The sequence below is a fragment of the Miniopterus natalensis genome, chromosome 1, assembly GCF_054644295.1.
Source record: "Miniopterus natalensis isolate mMinNat1 chromosome 1, mMinNat1.hap1, whole genome shotgun sequence".
Classification (NCBI taxonomy): Eukaryota; Metazoa; Chordata; class Mammalia; order Chiroptera; family Miniopteridae; genus Miniopterus; species Miniopterus natalensis.
In genome coordinates this window covers 36,318,955-36,341,155 of record NC_142081.1, presented here as the reverse complement: position 1 = coordinate 36,341,155, position 22,201 = coordinate 36,318,955, and the positions used below count along the sequence as shown (strand labels likewise).

Below are 22,201 nucleotides of genomic sequence, written 5' to 3'. Positions count from 1 at the left end.
TGAATCTTATTTTAGAATCCTTTAAGTGAATTCTGTCCAGTATTCTCTGAGATCGTTTATATACTTTGTAAGACAGTTCCATTGGATCTAATGCAATGCTTTCCTCACTGGGTTAGGACACATGGTCACATATTAATCCATTCATGACCACCTAGTATTCAACATCTACTAGGTGTTCTTTTGCCATCAAAGAACTTAAAATCTTGTAAGGAAAAGAAATCATAGAATTAAATAATTACACTACAAGGCAAAATATGCCAGAAAAAAAATGAGCAAAAGACTATGATGCTTCAGTGGAGAAGAAGTCAGCTTTGGCTTGAATAACCTGGGAGGGCTTCATGGAAAAGGTGACATTGAAGTGGGGTCTTAAAGAAGTTGAAAGATTTCAATAGGTGAAGATGGCAGGGGCACCTTCCAGGGAGGGGCAATGGTGTGAGCAAAGCCAACAGAGCAGGAAAGCATAGAGATAGTCCAAGAAATTATGTGTAGGTTTGCTTGGTTAAATAAAATATGTCAGAGACAAGAGGAGAAAGAGTAAAATGCTGACAGCTAACTCTGAGCACTTATGATAAGCTAGGTAGCCTGCAAATTGCTTTATGTTCATCAAGCCATTTAACCTTTACACAACCCAATGGACAGGAAACCTTTCCCATTTCTGTTTAACAGATGAGGAAACCAAGGTCCAGCAGGATTTAATGACTTTCCCATCACTGCACAGGTAAGAAGTGGCTGAGCCAGGATTTGAACCCAGTAAGTCTGATTTCAGAGCCACACCCTGCCCAGTGTTACTGGAGAAAGTGAAGGGACTATGTGAGAGGTGGGCAGAGGTCCAGGAGAACTCTGGGTCATGGATATGAAGGAGGAAGGAATTCAAGAAGGCAAAAGTCATTAGAGTTACAAATCTCTCAGGGACTCCATAGCCCTGGACTGAGCAAAGCACTTAAGAAGATGAAAAATTGTCCCCAGGAGACTTCAGGAGCACATGCTCAGCACAGCTTGTCCAAGAAGCCAAAACACAGAGGATTAGGTGATGGGACTGGGAGGCAGTGACCATAAACCACTTTCTCTACAGTTTTGGTGCCTAAGGTAAGGAGAGAGAGGACAGTTCGTGGAAAAGAGTAATCAGTTTGTGATTTTGTTGTTCAGGCTAAATATACCTGTGCTTATTCACAGTGGAAAGTGTTAAGAGAGAGAAGACAACTGAAATGCAAAATACTTCTGGGTAGATGGGGGCAGTAAACAAATCAGGGACACAAGGGAAGCTCAGAGAAGAGGAAAGGTAACTTTTTTGAGACAGAAGGAAGGAGAGACAGGAAGTGTGAAGACGTGTTCTGAGCTACTGAGGTAGAGGCTGAGCAAGTCTATGTCTGATGAACTCATCAGGCTGATGAAGTGGGAGGCCAGGTCCAGGCTGAAAGAGGTAGGTTGGCTGAGCATAGAGACTTAAGTATTGCAGTAATGATTTGAAACAATTTGTTGGAGCTGCTCTGCATACTTAACCTAGCTGGCCAGCAGCTGTCTTCACCCTGCTGTGGCACCAGCCTCTTTAAAGCTCACCTGTAACCACCTTGCCTCCTTTGTGCCCTCCTTTCTGAACCAGCCACCTCCAGCACTCCAGCCCTCTACACTATGTTCCTCCCGCTCCCCTTACTCTAACTCCTTTATCCATTCCTCCAACAGCCTCACTCCTTAGACGCAGGCTTGGTGTTCCTTCTGTAGACAGCTCTGACTTCTAGCTCCCTTACTCATTACAACTCCACCCCACACCTTGAATTCCTTCCTTTGTAACCAATCGCCTTGCTCAGTGCAGCCTGAGCCCTGGAACCCTTAATAGCATATGGTCAAGAGGCATGCTCCATTAAAGAAGAGCATTAAAGGGCTGCAAAGCAGCTAAAGGCCCAATTTAAATAGCCTCTGGGCTAGCTAGTCTGTTCGTGCCCTAGACCCACTCTCCATGCTTTATGTCCTGTTCCATGCCCCAGAAGGCTGACCTCTATGGATAGTATCAAACAGTATCCCTTACCCACCAATTTCCAGTTGGAAAAGCCTCATAGGAGTTTGGGGGTAGGTAGAAAAGAGAGGGCATGGAATTCATTCTCTCTGCAGGTGCGTCTCGTGTGACTGCAGGCTCACAGTGGCTGCATCCCTCCTCCACCAAGGACCACAGCTTCGCGCCAGCAGCTTCTCCCACAGCTATTGCTGCAACCACAGCTCCAGCTCCACTCTCGTGAGTTCCAGCAACCACCCCTTGCCCTCTCAGGACTAATCAAGGTATTGCTAGTCCCAGGGTGCTTCAATACCCCTGTTATTTTCCCTTGACACCTCTGTAAATAATCTATTCACCCCTCTTCAGTTTCCCCACTTAAATGTACTATCTCTTTCCTGCTACAAACTAACTGATGTAGTCCCAACCTTGGATGGGTCCAATTGACATCATTACAAGGCGTGTGTAGCAGGACTGGGAATCCAGGAGTGCCAGGGATAACTTAGATGATGGAGAATCTTCACCTGAGTGTCCCACCAGTATCCTCGATTTTGATGTATCTAAAATCAACTTCATTATTGCCTTTCCCCTCTCCAAATTTGCTCCCCCTCCAGACTTCCCCACTTTCGCCCCATTCATTCCTTAATTTATTTAAGTTCACTATGTATAGAATGCTTCCTACTATACTAGGCACTAGGGATTCAAAGTTGCCCAGAACAATGTTCCATCTCTCTAGTGGGGAGACCCACAGTTGACCTTTATTTTTTTTTCTTTGCAGTAGGAACCACACACTGGCAAAGCATATAGAAAGGACTCAGGAGGTTGGGGCCTAGACCAGGAGCTTCCCAAGGAAGTACTGTATGAACTGAGCCTGGAAGAACGAGCCCCCCTTCAGCAGTGCAGGAGAAAGAGCCCGGGAGAAGGTTTTAGGCAGAAGCAGCAGGAGCAAAGAACGCAGGCGTGAAGCACGCATCATGTTCAGGAAACGAAAAGCTGTCCCCTTATCAGGGCGATCACTGCATAAGTTATGTAAGTGTCTAATCATAGCGTTGTACACCTGAAACTAATATAATGTTGTATGTCAATTGCAATTAAAAAATAATAAATTTAATTCAATTTAAGGAGGAAAAAGAAGAAAGAAAAGCTGTTCCACACAGCTGGGCCGCAGGGTAAATGGTGAGTGGGCAGGCCGGATGGGGCGGGTGTATGGGGAGAGGGAAGGAAGGGAATGAGTGATAAGGCTGGGGGGGGAAGTTGGCTTTGCCAGATTATGAAGGGTGTTAGTTGCAAAAATATGTTGGATTGTTATGATACCTAATGTGGTGAGACACTGCTCTGAAGTCTTGTACATTTTGGTCATCCCCCAGAACAAACAGAAAGGGCTTTTATCTTTGCCTTGGGGAAGGGATGTAACAGTAAGAGTCAGAAAACAAGTAAAGTAAGGCCTGGTGCTGAGGCTCTAACAGGATTCTGAAACTCATGTTAGAGTCTATAGTTCTGAGGGACGGGAAAAGGCGGGTGGGGGTGCTTCTGAATTTCTAAAATCTTGGGCCCTAACGGATTAAGGATGTAGTTTATGCCATAAACTCTGCTTTTAGATACAACAGTTGGAGGGTCACACTGGCTGGCCTTCGAGCTTTTTCTTGCTCATTTCAGAGGCCAGGTGCACAGGCCATCGCTGGGAATGGGGAGACTGGAAAAGGCCCCGAGCGAAGGAGCTCATGCTTTCCTGCCCGCAGTGCGGCTGGGAAACATCCAGATGAACTGGAGCAAGCCTTCCAGACAGGACACAGACACATGCATTAATGGAAAATGGGAAACTTTTTTCACAGGTTTCTCTCTTTCATGTTTAGGTATATCTAATTGGAAAGGCATAAGTAACTTTAAGCTGGTGTGAACTTTAATAAATGTACAAATACACATGCTAGACACTAACTTAACTGTCTCCTGAAAATCAACAGTAGGGAAACACAGCATAGGGTTTAGTGCCTTTCTCTCTTTGTTTCATATCATTTACACTAATTTACTAATTCACGAAAAATGTTCTTATCAAATCACGTTGTGCTTCTTTTAGTCAAAACTTACTGAGTTGTTTTTTTAAATGTTTTTACTGATTTCAGAGAGAGGAAGGAAGAGGGATAGAGAGATAGAAACATCAATAATGAGAGTCATTGATCGGCTGCCTCCTACGCGTCCCTTCCTGGGAATTGAGCCCAAAACCCGGGAACATGCCCTGACCGGGAACTGAACCATGATCTCCTGGCTCATGGGTCAACATTCAACCACTTAGCCACACTGGCCAGGCAAAGAATTATTTTTAAATGATACTTTTAGTGTTTTCGAGCCCTAAGGTCTATAAAGTTACTTAAATAAGTAAAGTATTTTAAACAAGTTTATGTCTATTGTGGGTCAGGATTAAAGGACTATGATAGATGAGGCAGCCTGATTTCCGGCTTTAGAAGAGGTTCTGATTATTTGCTAGATCTTCTACTCTCTTTGCTCTCATTAACTTGAAACCAAGAAGGTTTATGAGTGTTCACTGAACATATATGTGGGATTTGGAGGAAACTTGCCTGAATCACTGTTAGGTAGCATCCATTCTCTACCTGGACCCTTTGTCTTAATACTTGCCACTCAGACCTGCTCTGAATTAGACATCTAAACAGCTCAGGTTTTTGTTTTAGGTTTTTATTTTTACAAAATTATTATTAAGTGTACACTTAATGCATCATGAATCCACTTCATCATGTTTTTATTCATGTACTGATCCTGCTCTTTTCAGTTACTTTGCCTCATAAGCTTCTTGAAATTTCAAAACTACAAGTTTTGGAAAGTCACAGCCATAACTGAAGTTTCCGTAAGAGACCTGCCCATTTTTATTCCCATTTTCTCTGAAAACAACAGTAATGGGAAGAGTTGAAAGCAGGCAACTTCCAGCCCATGTACATACCTTTGTGCAAACTGGAAAAAAAAAAAACCTTTGAAAAGCCACAACAGGGATCATGGCTTAGAGAACAGAGCTACAGGCTGGATTTCAGCCCCCACTCCCTCCCTCAGCCAAGGCAGCTTCCAAAAGACTACATGCAACCCAGGCTCAAGCCAGCTCTGTCTCTGAATGGGTTAAGGTAATTTGCCCTCACTCTAGTCACCCACTAAGATAGGTGAGCCCTCTCTGGAAACAGATAACTTCATCAAAGCCTCTGCAATATTTTTACACAACGTACAGCATTTAATAAAAAATTATAAGTCAGGACAAAGGGGAAACGCAGACAATAGAAATGTACTTACAGGCGACTCAGATATTAGAATGATCCGCCATGGACTTTAAAGTAACTGTGATTAAAATGTTCACTAAAAATATGTGATAGTATAGAGAATTTCGCAAAAGGACTGGAATACATAAAAAAATGCAAGCATAAATTCCAGAACTCTAAAGTTTTGGATCACATGTAGGTTGCTAGTTAGTAAGGACTAATGGGAAAGTGGCTAAGAGGAAAGGGAGGTGAATGTGGCAGCCCCTGGAAGAAGGCTTGGCATACAGCCATGAGCAAGGAAACGGATCCCAGCAAACCTGCCGGGGCCCGCACCTGCGGAGTGGGGACGGGTGAGCTGCCAGAGCAGCAGTGAGCTGATGCAGGCTGGAGAAAGAGTTTCAGGGCAGTGCCAAGTTTTTGAAATCCTAGGTCCAGGGAAAGAAGTTTTAAAATACACCTGGGGGAGGGTTCATCCGGTTCTCCCACTGTCCCCATCAGCAGTCCCAGCAGCCTGGCAGCGGGAGAAGCAGCAGCGGTCAGGCAGGCTGGGTTCGAAAGGCCTCTGGGCGCGGTGCCCTGGGCACCCAGCAAGTGCCCACCCTGCCGCCAACGATGCCCCAAAGGACGGTCAGCTCCGCCAAGGGGGCGGCGGAGGAGGAGCCCAAGAGGAGGTCGGGAGGTTGTCAGCCAAACCTGCTCCTGCAAAAGTGGAAGCGAAGCCAAAAAAGGTGGCAGGAAAGGATAAATCTGCAGATGAAAAAGTGCCAACAAAAGAGAAAGGGGGAGCAAAGGGAGGGAAACAGGGCAAAGTGGCCAACCAGGAACCTAAACACGTTCTCCAACTTTGTTCTTCTTTTGCAGAATTGTTTAGGCTCTTCCAGGTACTTCATAGTTTGCATTCATTTTAGAATCGATGTATAAACTTCTACAAAAAAAAAGAAAAAAAAGATCTACCTGCAGAAAACAATGGAGAAACTAAAAAGGGGGAGAGTCTAGCCTCAGGGGAAGCAGGCGAGACGGGAGCCACGTCCGAGTAACATCACATACCGCGTCCCATCAGTGTCCCTGTCTCCCTCCCTGCACAATCCAGAGGAATGCCTTCATCAGCTATTTTGTAAATGCAGGATTTTCAGTAGCTCTAGAAACATCTTAAAAAGGAGGGCATTCCACCTCCTCCCACTTTTTTCAAGTATAAATGGTTTCTTTAAGAGGTGACACTTGTTTATTTTTTCTTACAACCAGAACATAGTGGGATAGGAATATGGGAGGCTTTGGTTGTCTTGGGTGTGAGCTTAACGTTCCGTAGAGGGGGGCAGTTTTTATATGCTATAACACAAAGCATACTAAAGGACAATTTGGAGTCAGTCACGCATTTAATATGTCTTGGACATTTTAAATTACTTCTATTCCTATGTTTTTGGTAGAATTGTCTGCTAAAGAAAAGCACTCCTTGATCTTGTCTCTCCCTGTCAGAATGTTGTGCATCTGTAACATCTTCGGTGCGGCACTCCAGTTTTCCCAGTAACTTTGTTAATGTTCTGTGAAAGATGGAATATTTGATTATGTAGTATAGGTGATATTAAGTTGTGAATTAGTGGGATTTGATGTAACAGCGTATCAACATTTGAAGATATTGGTACTTGATACTCTATTAAGGAAAATTACCCTCCAAATTTTAAGCCGGAAAGTCACTGGAATAACTGTTTAGAAAAGAATCACAACTATAAATCACGATTATGAAAGAATTTTTTGAAGCACAGGAAAAATAAATAAAATAAAATATACCCGGGTGCACAAAGAGAACTGTTAAATAAAGGGTCAAAAACCAGATCCCCAGGCCATGATGGGTCCAGGCAAAAGCTATGAACTATTCCAACCATAACACCCGAAAGAAACAACTTCTGAATAAATGACTGGACACAGGCAAAAAAAAACACACCTGTCTCAAAAGCAATCAACTTCTCCTTCAATTCATCTACTAAATTGTGTTGTTTGAAACTCATGCTTTCCATTTAAGAAAATCTTTTTTGAGCTCTACTTGAATCTCCTTACGTGCTTTTATTTATTTTTGTTGTTGTTCGAATTATTACCATTCCCCTTCCGTGCCTCTGGTGCGTTCGAACCTGTTCCTCTCCACGAACGCCGGGCTGTTTTGCTTTGCTGTAATTTCTCATGGAGCTGCCCTTAAGGACTTGGTTTTACTTGCATGCCCCAAGCTGCCTGCTGCTATTTTATAGCGGGCAGCTCCCAGGAGGTCACCTTTTTGTTCCTTGATTTTCTCTTTATTTTTCGGGGTTGGTGAGGTCTCGCCCTTCTTCATCTCCTAAAGACCCAAAGATTCCAGGATGCTCCCACCAGCTGATGTCGATATTCCCTTCAGCACCACCATCCCCTAGGCGAGAACGCTCGTGGTTGCTTGACTGGGATGCTCCTGCGGTTGTCCCCAAGCTCTCACTCGGACCACAGGAAGGGGGCCCAGTTACAGTTCTCTACAGCTTGACTCTGAAGGTGGCGAATCATCATCATTATGTGTTGTTACTTTTCCTTTTTACAATGCACTCATTTTAAACCACAGATCTAGTCTTTTGTTGGCTCAGTTTTTTTGTTTACCCCAAAATACAAATTTAACAAATGAGTCTCTATCGAGTTTTTACTACTACATTTATTGCTGATAAACTTTGCAAAGATGGGATCTATAAAGGGCATCTGCTCAAAATATGAATATGAATTAACGATTGCCTTGAAGGTTCTGTTAGGTTCTGAGGGCCTACATCACCATGTGCCATATGATAAAGCAATTCTTCCACGACTTTCCTGCGCTGGAAAAGTGTGATTCGCTTCTCACACTCTGCCTTGCTGGCATAAGGCCTTGGCGCCGATGCGATGATGAGCAGGTATATATGGGAACAGCCTAGGTCACGTTGCCTACAGAAGCCGGCATAGATTTACGTAAATTTTTAAATTACTTACATGAAAGCAAAAATTAAAAGTTGTTATGGAGCTTGTTAATCTTTGGGAGTCCAAGTTTGAGAAACTTGAAGCAAAGATGGCCCCCAAATGGTCTCTGTCTAGCCATGAGTCCCAGAGCCTACACTCAAAAGCCTGACTAATGGTCATTAAATTGATGTGCTAACACCTAATTTAATTTCTTTTTTTCAATATCTTGAAAATATTAAGGACCTATTCCTATTCAAATATTTGCACCAGCTTTCAGAAAAGCCCTAGACATCCATTTTTTAATGAGTTGCCAGTCCTTTCCCTTTTTTGGTTTTGTTTCCTCCCATTCACTCTATCTCCTCACTTTTGATTGTTGTTTCAAAGTTTGGGAGACCTTATTTGGAAAGACAAGGGGCAAAAGAGATGTCTGACTTATCTGTAGTTTGCAAAAAAACATTTTTTTTACCTTTAACCTCATTGTAAATGGTGCATAAGTAGATGCCTAATTTTCTTAGTTTCACTGTACCTACTAGGAGCTATGTGCTTTTACCCAGTGAGAAGCAGCTTAATTTTTGTCAAATTAAAAATGTGTAATTATTTTTGTTCTTTTAATGCTATTAACAATATATTTGGATTTACACCTACTATTTCACTGTTAGCTTTTTATTGGTGCTTGTTTTACATTTTTCCTCTTTTTCCTTCTTCTGAATAAGCTGAGTATTTTTTGTTATTGCATTTCCTTCTTTAGTAACTTTATATACTTTACTCTTATTTAGCAGTTACTCTAGAGATTATGAGATGCATTCCTGGCTTATTTTATAATATATATTAATATTTTTACCACTTCCTAGATAATGTTAACACCTTAAAACTGTTTAACTCCATTCCCCCGACCCTATGCATTTGAGCTATTGTTGTCATGCATTTAGTTCTGTAAGTATTTAAACTACACGAGGCATTATGATTATTGTTTTGCATAGTGTTTGTTATTTAGATTTACCCACATATTTACTCTTTCTTTCCTGAATTTCTGTTTTTCTGTGTGGGATCATTTTCCTTATGCCTGAAGAATTCTCTTTATTTTTTCTTCTAGTATGAATCTTCTGGTGATGAATTCTCTTAGCTTTTCTTTGTTGGGAAATGTCTTTGTTTTGGCTGTGATTTAAAGAATATTTTCACTAGGTATAGAATTCCAGGTTGGCACCCAGTAATATTTCTCAAACTCCTTTCCCAGGACCTAGGATTTAAGAAACTTGGCACTGCCCTGCAAACTTCCCTCCAGCAGGTATCAGCACACCGCGGCTCGGGCAGCTCAGCTGGCTCCCCACCGAGGTGTCGCGGCGTCGGGAATGCAGGTGCAGGACCCAGGAAGACTTTGCTCGGGATCCTATCCCTTTCTTTGGCTGCATGCCAAAGGCCTCCCTTCCCGTGCGCTATCATATACTTCATTTCCCTTTGCTTCTAGCAACTTTCCCATTCATCTTCAATATTAGTGACTTGAAACCCGCATACACATTGTCTGAATTTTCATAATTGTAGGAAAGATATTGAGCAGTGAAGTAAAAATTGGTATCTACTAAAATTTGTGTAAAGAAATGTGAAACTGGGAAGGGCTTGCTATATTATCAGACTAGGTAACTGCATGATTCTTAAGTAAGCCTACTTCCCATCTGAATAGTGAATTGATTAGTTAGGAGGAAAAAATGCCAGCTGGATGCTATAACAAACAAACCTCAGAATCTCAGAGGCCTAACACAAGAGTTTACTCTGCCCTCATGAAGAGCTCAGCTGGGTTTTCAATGGGCAGCCTTCCACATGGAATTCAGGGACCGTTGTCTCTAATCCCTGGGCCTCAGGGTCCTCCACTGGGTGCTCTCATTCAGCCAGCAGGAGAAAGAAGTAACTAGAGGATCGTAAATGGCTGGTTTTCACAGGCTGAGTCTGCAGTTGGCACCCATCACTTCCACCTACATGCCATGGGCCAGAACTCAGGCGACAGCCACATCCAAATTTAAGGGAGTCTGAGAAATGTCATCTAGCTGTGTGCTCAGGAAAAAGAGAAACCCGGGTTAGTGAGAAGTTAGTCTCTGACACTGTAATTAATGGGAATTCAATTTAAAATCATTAGCTTTTTCCAAACCAAGCTCAATAAGTTAAGAAATCTGTAATATATATTTAATTTGTGCTCAAATTAACATGTATGATAAAAATTAATTTTCACTAAATACTGAAGTGTAGCTTATCCCTATTAGAGCTGTTTTTCTTGTTAACTAACAAAAATAACACTGGTGGATTTTAAATAGTCTATTGCATTGGATGTTCACTTATTTGGATCATAATTTCAAAATTTACTACATTTAACATTAGAGACAGACTACTCCCTGGACTGACTCATGAGTTTTCATTCATTTCTGCCTAGAAATTGGGTTTTCTTTCTATTTCTGCTTGTGGTCAAAGAGTGTGTATGCTGAGAAGTAAAGAACTATGCTAAGGGACCCACCAGGAATTCATACTAACGTCAGCTGTGCCCTCACCGTTGTTGGTAAACCATCATCACCACAGCACCACCACCATCCCCTCACTCCCACCCCCATCATCTCTTAGTGGAGCCTCAGGGCCTTCCCCACCTTGGCCACTCCTATCTTCTCCGAAGTCCTCACACCCTAGACATTCCTTTAATTTTAATTTGTTGCTCAATGATCATATCTCCCCTTTCTATGGATGCAGGAAGCATATCTTTCATGCCCACAGCTCCATGTCCAGTGATATGGGGTGAACAAACACCAATGAGGCTATTTGGGGTGAGCTCTATCATGTACCCAACTTTTCACCTTAAAGTATCTGTCTCTATATCCAACACCTTCAGGTCCTTAACTCCTGTCATGGGAGAAGATCTTTCTTTTCTTTCTATGGCTATTTCTTCTTCACCATGATGTGCCATCCTGAAACCTTTGAGTTTTCCTTCCTCAACCATCTCCCCTCTCTCCAGCATCTTTACTCTCTCCTTCTCCACTGGTGTTTCTTTGTCACTTCTCAAAATATGAATAATTTTCCCCCAATTTTAAAAAGTCTTGGTTTTGCCCCTCTGCCTCTCAAGTTTTTAATTTCTTTTTTTCTTTTCACAGCCAAACTAACTGCTGGATCCAATGACTCATGTCCCACTCCTTCATCTTCTGCAATCTGATAATCATTCTACTCTGGGCTCTCAAAGGTCATCAGTGACTTCCTAGTTATCAGAGTCAATGATCTTTTCTCAGCTCTTATTTCCCTTGACCACTTTGCAATATCTGAACTATTACAGACTATGGAAGAGAGACTGCTGGTTGACCATCACACATCCCACTCTCCCCTTCTCGCCAACACAACTCCAATTTTATTCCAAGTGTCCAACTAAATGACAATATTTCCAGCCTCCCTTACAGTGGAGATGGCCTTATGAAATATAGGCTGACATGCTTGTATTCATTAGGTTAATGCCAGTTGCTGTAACAGATAAATTCTAAACTCCCATCAGCTTAGACAATAGTTTTTTGTGTGTTTTCTCACATAACACCCAAAATGTGTTCCAAGCCTTCTACATGGTCATTCTGAGACCCAGGTTCCCTCCATTTTTGGTTCATTCTTTTCTAGGACCTCAAAGTCCCCTACACTGAGCTAGCAGATGGGAAATGGGTATGGAAGAGAGCATGTAGGAGGCTAGCATTGAGCTGTATGTTGACATATAACTACAAGGAGACAGGAAAATGTAGTTTGTGTGTCTGCCCAAGAGGAGGAAATAAATTTGGTGGGCAACTAGCCAGTCTCTGCCCCACAGCTAAGCCATTCAATAACAAATTCTGGCCCAGCCAAATCAGCAGGCATGATTGGAATAGGCCATAGTCACGGCTCCCTAACTGGGTGCCTTTAGGGTAGGGAATCTCATTTGCTGGGTCCTTAAGGCAACAATTAGCATTTCTTCTTTACTCTCTGCCATAACAAATTTATTACTTGTAACATATTTTCCTTCTTACTTTTGCTGTCATAAACCTTGAATTAATTTGCATTCTGCCATAATAAGAACCACTGCCAATCACAATCAGACTTTATAGCTGTGAAAAGTGAAGTTTGAGAAATACTGAGATAAATAGATGAGATAAGCTGGAACATGAATTTGTATTTTAAATCTCCAAAGAGAGACAAAATTGCAAAATTTGAGTCTCGTTGGTTGTTGTCAACATGTCTTTTGCCACGTTAGTGCAATTCACTCTATAGACACTAAACCAAAGTCCTTTCCAGCATTCTTACCCCGGGTATACTGATGTAGATAACATTTACTGTCTACTCTTGATCCACTGGTTAAAGTGTCATGCCTGCCCTGGCCAATGTTGCTCAGTGGTTAGAGCATTGGCCTGCGCACCAAAGGGTCACAGGTTCGGTGCCCGGTCAAGGGCACAAACCTGGGTTGCAGGTAAGGTCCCCAGCTCCAGTCAGTACTCATGAGGGAGGCAACCAATCGATGTGTCTCTCTCACACTGATGTTTCTCTCTTTCTCTCTCTCTCTCTCTCCCTCCCTCCCTCTCTCCCTTCCACTCTCTCTAAAAAGGCAATGGAAAAAATATCCTCAGGTAAGGATTAAAAAAAAAATCGAAAGTGGCATGCCTGTGGATTACCCTTCATTCAGCTCAGGTTACTCTCTAATTGGAAGGCATCTGTCTGTATTTAAATTCAACGTAATCACACAAATATTTGAACAAGATAATTCCTCCTCCTCTCTCTCCAATATTATTATTATTATTTTTAAATATATCCTTATTGATTTCAGAGAGAGGAAAGGAGACGGAGAGAGAAAGACAGAAACATCAATGATGAGAGAGTCATTGATGGGCTGCCTCTTGCACGCCCCCAACTGGGGAGGGAGCCCGCAACCCGGGCATGTGCTCTGACCGGGAATCGAACCCGGATCGCCTGGATCCTAGGTTGATGCTAAACCACTGAGCCACGCCCAGCCGGGCTCCAATATTATTAATAGTAATAATAATAATTCATTTGAGGGCACCTGTGAGCCACTTAGATTTGGGGATGAGGGTGGGGAACTACTGAGAAGAATCTGGAGGAAACCATTGAGTGATCAGAGAGCTGAAATAAAAATCCAAGACTATGCTGAGAGTAAAGCTAGATCAAAAATGGTGTGAATAAAATAATAGAATTGGAAAGCTGTGACCTAGGCTTTGGCCTAACTGGCCTGGGGTCACCAGAAAGGTGTTTGGGGAGGCTCCTTTAAACGTGAGGCGAGTACAGGTAAAGCTGAAGGACACCGCTCTGGGTCTCAGCTGAGATGCCCCCTGCACTGTCCTGGAGTGGATGCTGCAGTGCACCTGCCAGGTCCCCTTCAGAACTGAAGAACTTACTCCTCCAGCTGCTGGCACCCAGGCCTTCACCGTCAGCCCCTCCAGGCATTGCCTTGTTTCAACTGCTGCACCCAAGCATGTGCCCTCTTCTGCTCCCCACCCCCTAGGTCCGGCCCACCCAAGGGTGTAAAGGCTCTCACCCCAACCCAGGACCACTGTGAGGGTCCCCCTCAGCTTCTGAGCTTCTAGTGAGGTTAGTAAAGACCTTTTGTTAAAACTGGGTCACAGCCTGACTTCTTCCTCTGCCCAATCCTGCTCCTGTTCCTTTCCTTTCACAGGTGTGGATGCAAAAAGTGCTCCTTAATAAATACCCTCCAGCTAACCTCCGTCTCGGGGTCTGCCTCACAGAACAGCTCAGCCACGCCTGCCGACAACCCCGCAGAACACGCGCAAACCGCCGGACCAGCGCAGGCATCAGCGAACCGTCACGACATCCAGCTGGGCTAACAGAGGTATTACTCCCCCATTTCTTTATTCCCAGTCATCACCAATAGCTATATTTTAAAGTTCAGGCTGATATTTACAGTTAAATCTACAGCCAAGCTAAAATTGGCAGAGTGTTCTGGAAACAAAAAGTCAAGGGAGGTTGGCCAGGACACTCCCACTCCCCGCAATCTCCAGGGGATTGAATCTCTCTCAATTTGACAGCTCAGAGTATCAAAACGGAATTTCCTGCTGAACAAAAGGTTACAGGACCCTAAAAAGCAGGAATCAGGTTTTTACATTTACAAAATCGCACTATAATTATATATTCAAATTTGTCTGTTCACATTGTACCATATATTTTTCCAGAAGTTTTGTCTTATAACCAAATGAAGCAGCCTAGTACAGCTCTGCAGATAACGAAGATAATTTCCCCATGTAACTGGGCCCAACATATTTTCATTGAAAGTTACCCTCTTAACCCTGGCTAGGTGGCTCAGTTGGCTGGAGCGTTGTCCCTATGCACCATGGTGTTTTAGGTTTGATTCCCAGTCAGGGCACATGCCTAGGTTTCAAGTTCAATCCCAGGTCAGACCTGGGAGGTGGAGGAGGGTATGGGGGGATAAATGGTGATGAAAAAAATAAAATAAAATAAATATATATTTTTTAAAGTTTCCCTCTTAACCATATGACCCAGCTATTCCACTTCTGGGTATTTGTCCAAAGAAATCTAAAACACTAATTCAAAAAGATCTATGCATCCCTATGCTCACTGCAGCATTATTTACAATAGCCAAGCTATGGAAACGGCCTAAGTGCCCATTAACAGATGAATGAGTAAAGTTGTGGTATATATATATACACATATAGATATATAGATATATAGATATACACATACATACAATGAAATATTATTTGGCCATAAAAAAAGAACAAAATCTTACCATTTGCAACAACATGGATGGACCTAGAGGGTATTATACTAAATGAAATAAGTCAGAGAAAGACAAATACCATAGGATTTCACTTATATGTGGGATCTAAAAGACAAATAAGCAAACAAACAAAACAGAAACAAATTCATAGTTACAGAGAACAAATTGATGGGTGCCAGATGGGAGGGGGTTATGGGGCTGGAAGAAAAAGGTAAAGGCATTAAGAAATACAAGTTGGAAGTTATAAAATAGTCATGAGGATGTAAACTACAGCATAGGGAATATAGTCAATAATATTGTAACAACTAGGTAGGGTGTCAGGTGGGTACTTATCAGGGGGAATCACCTCATTAGTTTTATAAAGGTTTAGCCACTATTCTGTACACCTGAAACTAATATAATATTGAATGTCAACTTTAATTTTAAAAAATAAAACATAAATAGAAGAAAGGGGAAAATATCAATCCATAATTTTGCCATCTCAATTTAAAAAAAAAAAAGTTTCCTTCTTAGGAAAAAAACAGCCTCGTTACTCTGAAAGCTGATCTAAAATTTACAACCGTGTAGAAGTCACATGACATGTCACTTGCCTTCCCTTATTTGCTGTACACTCCACAGTGACCCCACGCCTGGCACAAAGTAAGAGCTCAAAGAACACTTGATGCACCAATAGTGATACGTTTCTTGACTGAACAGTGAAGTTGTAAAACAGGATTTCTTAGGAGGAAGGACAGGAGACTCCAAACTTAAGCCTGAGAACTGGGCCGGGTGAAGAAGAGCTAAGCAGGCAGGAAAGCAGCCGGAAACCCATGGTAAAGGCCGGCTACATTGACCAGGAGGAAACGCGTGGTTTCCTGAATTGTACCCGTTCAAAGCCATGAACTTTGAAGCATGACATATTCAGCATATATACCATGTCAGGGGTCCACAACTGTCCCTTCGGTCACACCTCGGAGTAACTGCAAAAAGGTTATTTATAGCCCTGGCTCCTCTCTCCCTGTGCACTGCTCTTGGAAGGGGTGTGGGGTTCCGGCAGCTGCAACCGAAAATAAGGCTGCAAAGAACTGGAGTAGGCACGCTTCACAGAACGCCGCTTAAAATGTCCTTCAAGGAGGGTCCTTTTTTTTTATCCTCACCTGAGGATATGTTTGATTTTTTTTTAGAGAGAGGAAGGGGGAGGGAGAGAGAGAAACACCTATGTGAGAGAGAAACATTGATCAGCTGCCTCTAGTAGGCGCCCCAAACGGGGACCAAACCCACAGCCTAGGCACGTGCCCTGGCTGGGAATCAAACCTCAGTCTTTCAGTGGATGGGACACTCCAGCCGACTGAGTCACACCTGCCAGCGCTCAGATTCCTAAGCTAGAGTCACTGGGCCTCCTCTGGGCACCATCATGGGATTTCAGGAACCCGAACACCCTGTAATTGGTGTAAACTGAGCACACGTGTGTGTGTGTGTGTGTGTGTGTGTGTGTGTGTGTGTGTGTGTGTGTGTCTGGAGAGGAGACCTCAGATTTCATCAGATTCTTGTGTCTTTTGGTTATAGGACCTTCTCCTTCTTTCAATTTATCAACTCAAGTGGGGCTCTTCTAAATCCATCAATATTCATTAGGGGCTGCACGGGGGTGGTGAGAGGTGGGTGTGAAAGGAAGGAGATGAAAGACAAGGGAATTAATTGTGTGGAAGGCTTTCTATTAATTAAGCGAATAGATGTGAAAGGATTAGAGAGTGCCCAGCATATATAAGGGCCTATAAATGTTCACTCTTATTATTATTATTACTCTGTTAAGTGCTTTATGCTTTCTGAGCTTCACAATGACACTATGAGGTCAGCGTAAGTCCCATACAGTAAACCCTCAATTTTGTGGACCTGGATTTAACAGACTTTGCATTTAATGAACAAAATTTCTGGTCCATATGTCATACGTGAAAATTAACACCCTGTTAATTTTTAAATGCTTTTAAACAAGACTTGCTTATAATTAAATTAACAGGTTATTTTTTTGTTATTAATTCACTGTTATTTTTAACAAATTTTAGCAAAAAGGCCATATACTGGAAAAAAAAATAGTAATTTCGCTGACATAAATACATATTACATATCTACAACTATAGTCTACATATTTAAATCCAAGAGCAATGTTCCGAGAATGATTAGCATGTGATCACACCACATTGTGCCTGGTAATTGGTTCTGTTGTCGTGAGGCATGACTTTCTGCAGCAGTTGTAAAGCCTGCCCCTGATGTTCCCACATATGCTAAGCCACCCCCCAGCCATATGCATTTATTTATTCATGGTGACTAGTGAATGCACGAATTTATTAGACCTACTCAATATAAATTTAAAATTATAATAATACATATATAGAAAACTCTTCTGTGAAATTAAACTTTTCATGCATACTTAACTTTAATTACACAAATGTGTCTACATAAGTAAAAACAATTTGTCAAAGTTTTTAACATACACATGCAGAAAACCTACTTTATTATGGAACAGACTTTCAGCTTTAACGGACACTCCCCTGGGTCCCAATTAGTCTGTTATATCAAGGTTTTACTGTATCCAATTTATGAGGAAACAAACTCAGAGATTGAGTAAACTAACCCAGGGTCACACAGCTAGTGGTAGAGTTCAGAACTAATTCCAAAGCTTGGATTCTTTGTCTCCACCCCATGGCCAGAATTACTGACCAGGCTTTCTCTGGAGGCAGCTTCCTTGACTACCCTTAAGGCTTTCACATCCAAACTTCAAGGGTCTTGCTCTCTCCCTGAGTTTGTCCATCAAAACAGGCACTGAGCCTAAGAATTAGCTTCTTCAAGCCAAGGCATTATCTACTTGCTCATGTACCATGAACCCACACATCCCACTCAAATTCCACACACAAAGCTAGCTCCTCTCCCAGGGTATCAAGTGATAACTACAGACATTAATCACACTTAATCCCAATAAATTCCCTTGCCTCTAAGATACAGCCAAGTCAAAGGCCAGAAAGGAAGAAATGTTTTCTTATAGTAACTAACCAGAGTGAGGAAGCTCTAAATCGAGTCTACTATTTTCTGGTTTTAAAATCCATGCTAGCCCGACCAAAGTAACTCAGAGGTTTAGCATCGACCTATGATCCAGGAGATCAAAGTTTAATTCCCATTCAGGGCACATGCCTGGGTTGCAGGCTCAATCCCCAGTAGGGAATGTGCAGGAGGCAGCCAATCAATGACTCTCATTATTGATGTTCCTATCTCTCTCTCTCCCTCTCCCTTCCTCTCTCTGAAATCAATAAAGACTTTTTAAAAAATAAAAATTTTAAAAAATAAATTAAATCCATGCTAAAAACTGCAGTTAGCCCTGGCCAGTGTGGCTCAGTGGTTAGAGCCTCAGCCAGTTCACCAACGGGGCCATGGGTTTGATTCCTGGTGAAGGGCACATACCTGGGTTGCAGGTTCCAGCCCTGGCCCCTGTAGGGGTACATGTGGGGGGGAAACCAATAGATGTGTCCTCTCACATCAATGTTACTCTCCCCACCCCTTCTCCTCCTTTCCTTCCTTCCACTCTCTAAAAATCAATGAAAATGAAATATTAGCAAATTAGATCCAGCAATGTATTAAAAAGATCATACACCACGACCAAGTGGGATTTATTCCAGGGATGCAAGGCTGGTACACCATTTGCAAATCAATAAATGTGATACATCACATAAACAAACTGAAAGATAAAAATCACATGGTCATATCAATAGATGCAGAAAAAGCATTCGATAAAATTCAACACCCATTTTTGATAAAAACTCTCAGCAAAGTGGGAATAGAGGGATCATACCTCAACATAATAAAGGCCATATATGACAAACCTACAGCCAACATCATACTCAATGGGCAAAAACTAAAACCATTTCCCCTAAGAACAGAAACAAGACAGGGATGTCAGCTTTCACCACTCTTATTCAGACAGTACTGGAAGTCCTAGCCACAGCGATCAGACAAGAAGAAAACATGAAAGGCATCCAAATTGGAAAGGAGGAAACAAAACTGTCATTATCTGCAGGTAACATGATATTGTACATAGAGAATCCTAAAGACTCCACCAAAAACTACTAGATTTAATAAATGAATTCAGCAAGGTTGCAGGATACAAAATTAACACCCAGAAATCGATGGCATTTTTATACACCAATAATGAACTCTCAGAAAGAGAAACTAAAAAACAATTCCATTTACCATTGCAACTAAAAAAGTAAGATACCTAGGAATAAACTTAACCAAAGATCTAAAAGACCTTTACTCAGAAAACTACAGGACACTGAAAAAAGAAATAGAGGAAGAAATAAACAAATGGAAAAATAAACCATGTTCATGGATTGGAAGAATTAACATCATTAAAATGTCCATACTACCCAAAGCAATCTATAAATTTAATGCAATCCTTATTAAAATACCAAAAGCATATTTCACAGATCCAGAACAAACACTTCAAAAATTTATATGGAACCAAAAAACACCCTGAATAGCCACAGCAATCTTGAGAAAGAAGAACAAAGTTGGAGGGATCACACTACCAGGTATCAAGTTATACTACAAAGCCACTGTAATCAAAACAGCCTGGTACTGGCACAAGAACAGACATATAGATCAGTGGAATAGAACAGAGAACCCAGAAATTGACCCATGCCATTATGGTCAATTAATATTTGACAAAGGAGGCAAGAACATACAATGGAGTAAAGACAGTCTCTTCAGTAAATGGTGTTCGGAAAATTGGACAGGTACATGCAAAAAAATGAAACTAGACCATCAACTTACACCATACACAAAAGTAAATTCAAAATGGATAAAAGATTAAATGTAAGACATGAAACCATAAAAATCCTAGAGGAAAACATAGGCAGTAAAATCTCAGACATCTCTTATAGCAACATGTTTGCTGATACATCTCCTAGGGCAAGAGAAACTAAGGAGAAAATAAACAAATGGGACTGCATCAAAATAAAAAGCTTCTGCACAGCAAAGGAAACCATCAACAAAATGAAAAGGGAGCCCACTGTATGGGAGAACATATTTGCCAAGGACATATCGGATAAAGGGTTAATGTCCAAAATATATGAGGAACTCACACAACTTAACAAAAGGAAGACAGACAATCCAATTAAAAAAGGGGCAAAGGACCTAAATAGGCACTTCTCCAAAGAGGACATACAAATGGCTAAGAGATATATGAAAAAATGCTCAATGTCGCTAATCATCAGAGATGCGAATTAAAACCACAGTGAGATATCACTTCACACCTGTCAGAATGGCTGCCATCAACAAGTCAATGAATGACAAATGCTGGCGAGGATGTGGAGAAAAGGGCCCCCTAGTACACTGCTGGTGGGAATGCAGACTGGTGCAGCCACTATGGAAAACAGTATGGAGTTTCCTCAAAAGATTAAAAATTGACCTTCCATTGGACCCAGTGATCCCACTTCTAGGAATATATCCTAAGGAACCTAAAACACCAATCACAAAGAACTTATGCACCCCTATGTTCGTAGCAGTGCAATTTACAATCACTAAGATCTGGAAACAGCTCAAGTGCCCATCAGTAGATGAGTGGATAAAAAAACTGCAGCATATTTACACCATGGAATACTATGCAGCTGTGAAAAAGAAGGATCATTTATCCTTTGTTACAGCATGGAGGAAACTAGAAAGTATTATGCTACGTGAAATAAGCCAGTCAGAGAAAGACAAGTACCACATGATCTCACTCATATGTGGAATATGATAAACAAAATATACTGATGAATAAAATGGATCCAGAGACATAGAAACATGGAACAGACTGAGGGATCTCAGAGGGAAGGTGGGGAGGGGGTGTGGGTGGGGAGAGATTAATCAAAGAACTTATATGTTTATAAGCATAACCCATGGACACAGACATTGATATGGGGAAAGCCTGGGGGTGGGATGGATGCAGGGTGGAGGGGATCAATGGGGATAAAAAGGAGACATCTGTAATATTTTCAACAATAAAGATAAAGAAACTTAAAAAAACAAGAAGCGGAAGGAGAAATAAGTGAGCAAATAAATCAAGCAAGCTGTTGGAGAGATATAAGAAGAGAGGCAGAAAAGCAAAAAATAATCATAATCAATAAATAAAATAAAAATCAATGGAAAAATTATCCTCAGGTGAAGATTAGCAAAAAAAACAAACCAGAAAAACTGCAGTTAAACATCAGCTACCAAAACATTCGTGCTAAAACAGGTGAGAATTCTGACCATTGCACTGTACTGAGCACTTTTCAGGGGTCTGCACTTTGCATCTTACCCCTGTGCCTCAGATGCGCTAAGCAGGATGGCTACATGTTACCTTCTGAGAGGCTAAGTCAGTCCCTCAGGGTCCCACGGGCAGTGAGCAGCAGCAATAGGACTTGAACCCAGGTCCCTGGGATGACAGCACCAGTGTGCTTAACCATACCCCTCCTACCAGGCCTAGCAACCACTGTGATTCCTGGTACCCAGGGCGAGCATCTCCCTTGGTTTTCCCTGCAGCCACTTCCCTGAAATCTAGCCAACCTTTGGGGGGAGAAGCCAAGACCGATGGACTTTATCAGTAGAAGACCCGGGTTCCAGGTCCAGCTGTGCCACTTACTAGCTTTGTCATCTTGGGCAGATCACTTAACCTTCCCCAGGCTCAGTTTCCTCACCTACGCAGGGAAGGTCAATGCTCCTTGGCGCACGGATCCAGAAGAGGGTCCAGCTAAGGCCTCTGTTCCGCAGACGTTAGTTACCCACCCACTCCGTAACCCACTAATGCAAAAACTAGGTGGTAGCCCTTCCTCAGCCTCCCCACTGAGCCTCCCCTCATCTCCAGGGGTCTTCGTGGCCCCCACCTCCCCGCCTCCTTGCACACCCCTCCTCCCTAGCAGCTGCTGTTTAATTTCCCCTTCGGTTCAGTAGTGTTCTCGCCTTGTGGGAAGGACTAGTCGGGGTGCTCGGAGTCTAGCAAACTTTCCTTCTTTTATCCGACTCGGGGCAAGCGCGTCTGCCCTGAGCGTGGGGGCCGAGCTCCCCGCCAGCCTGCCGGGGGCTCCCGCACCGCGGCGCGGGGCGCTCGGGGCCGCCCGTCCCGCCCCTCGGGAGGGGTGTGACCCGAGAGTGTAGATAGGAGGTGCCTGCTGTCGGGCACACCCGGCGGCCCGCGGCGCTTCCTCCGCGCGCAGCCTCTCGTCCCCAGGAGCGCGCGGAGCGGCGGGGTGTCCTCAGCGCCCGCACGCGGGGCCCTGGCCCGCCCGCAGCCCCGTC

At 42.7% G+C, this 22,201-nt stretch overlaps 1 protein-coding gene across 1 annotated transcript; it reads left to right on the top strand.

The window, feature by feature from the left end:
* The first annotated feature begins 5,850 nt into the window (after positions 1–5,850).
* Positions 5,851–6,275, top strand: LOC148094085 (non-histone chromosomal protein HMG-14-like). The gene is given in 3 exon segments (XM_087814301.1): positions 5,851–5,911; positions 5,914–6,084; positions 6,178–6,275. Coding segments are annotated over 3 exon segments (330 nt in total).
* Positions 6,276–22,201: the final 15,926 nt, after the last annotated feature.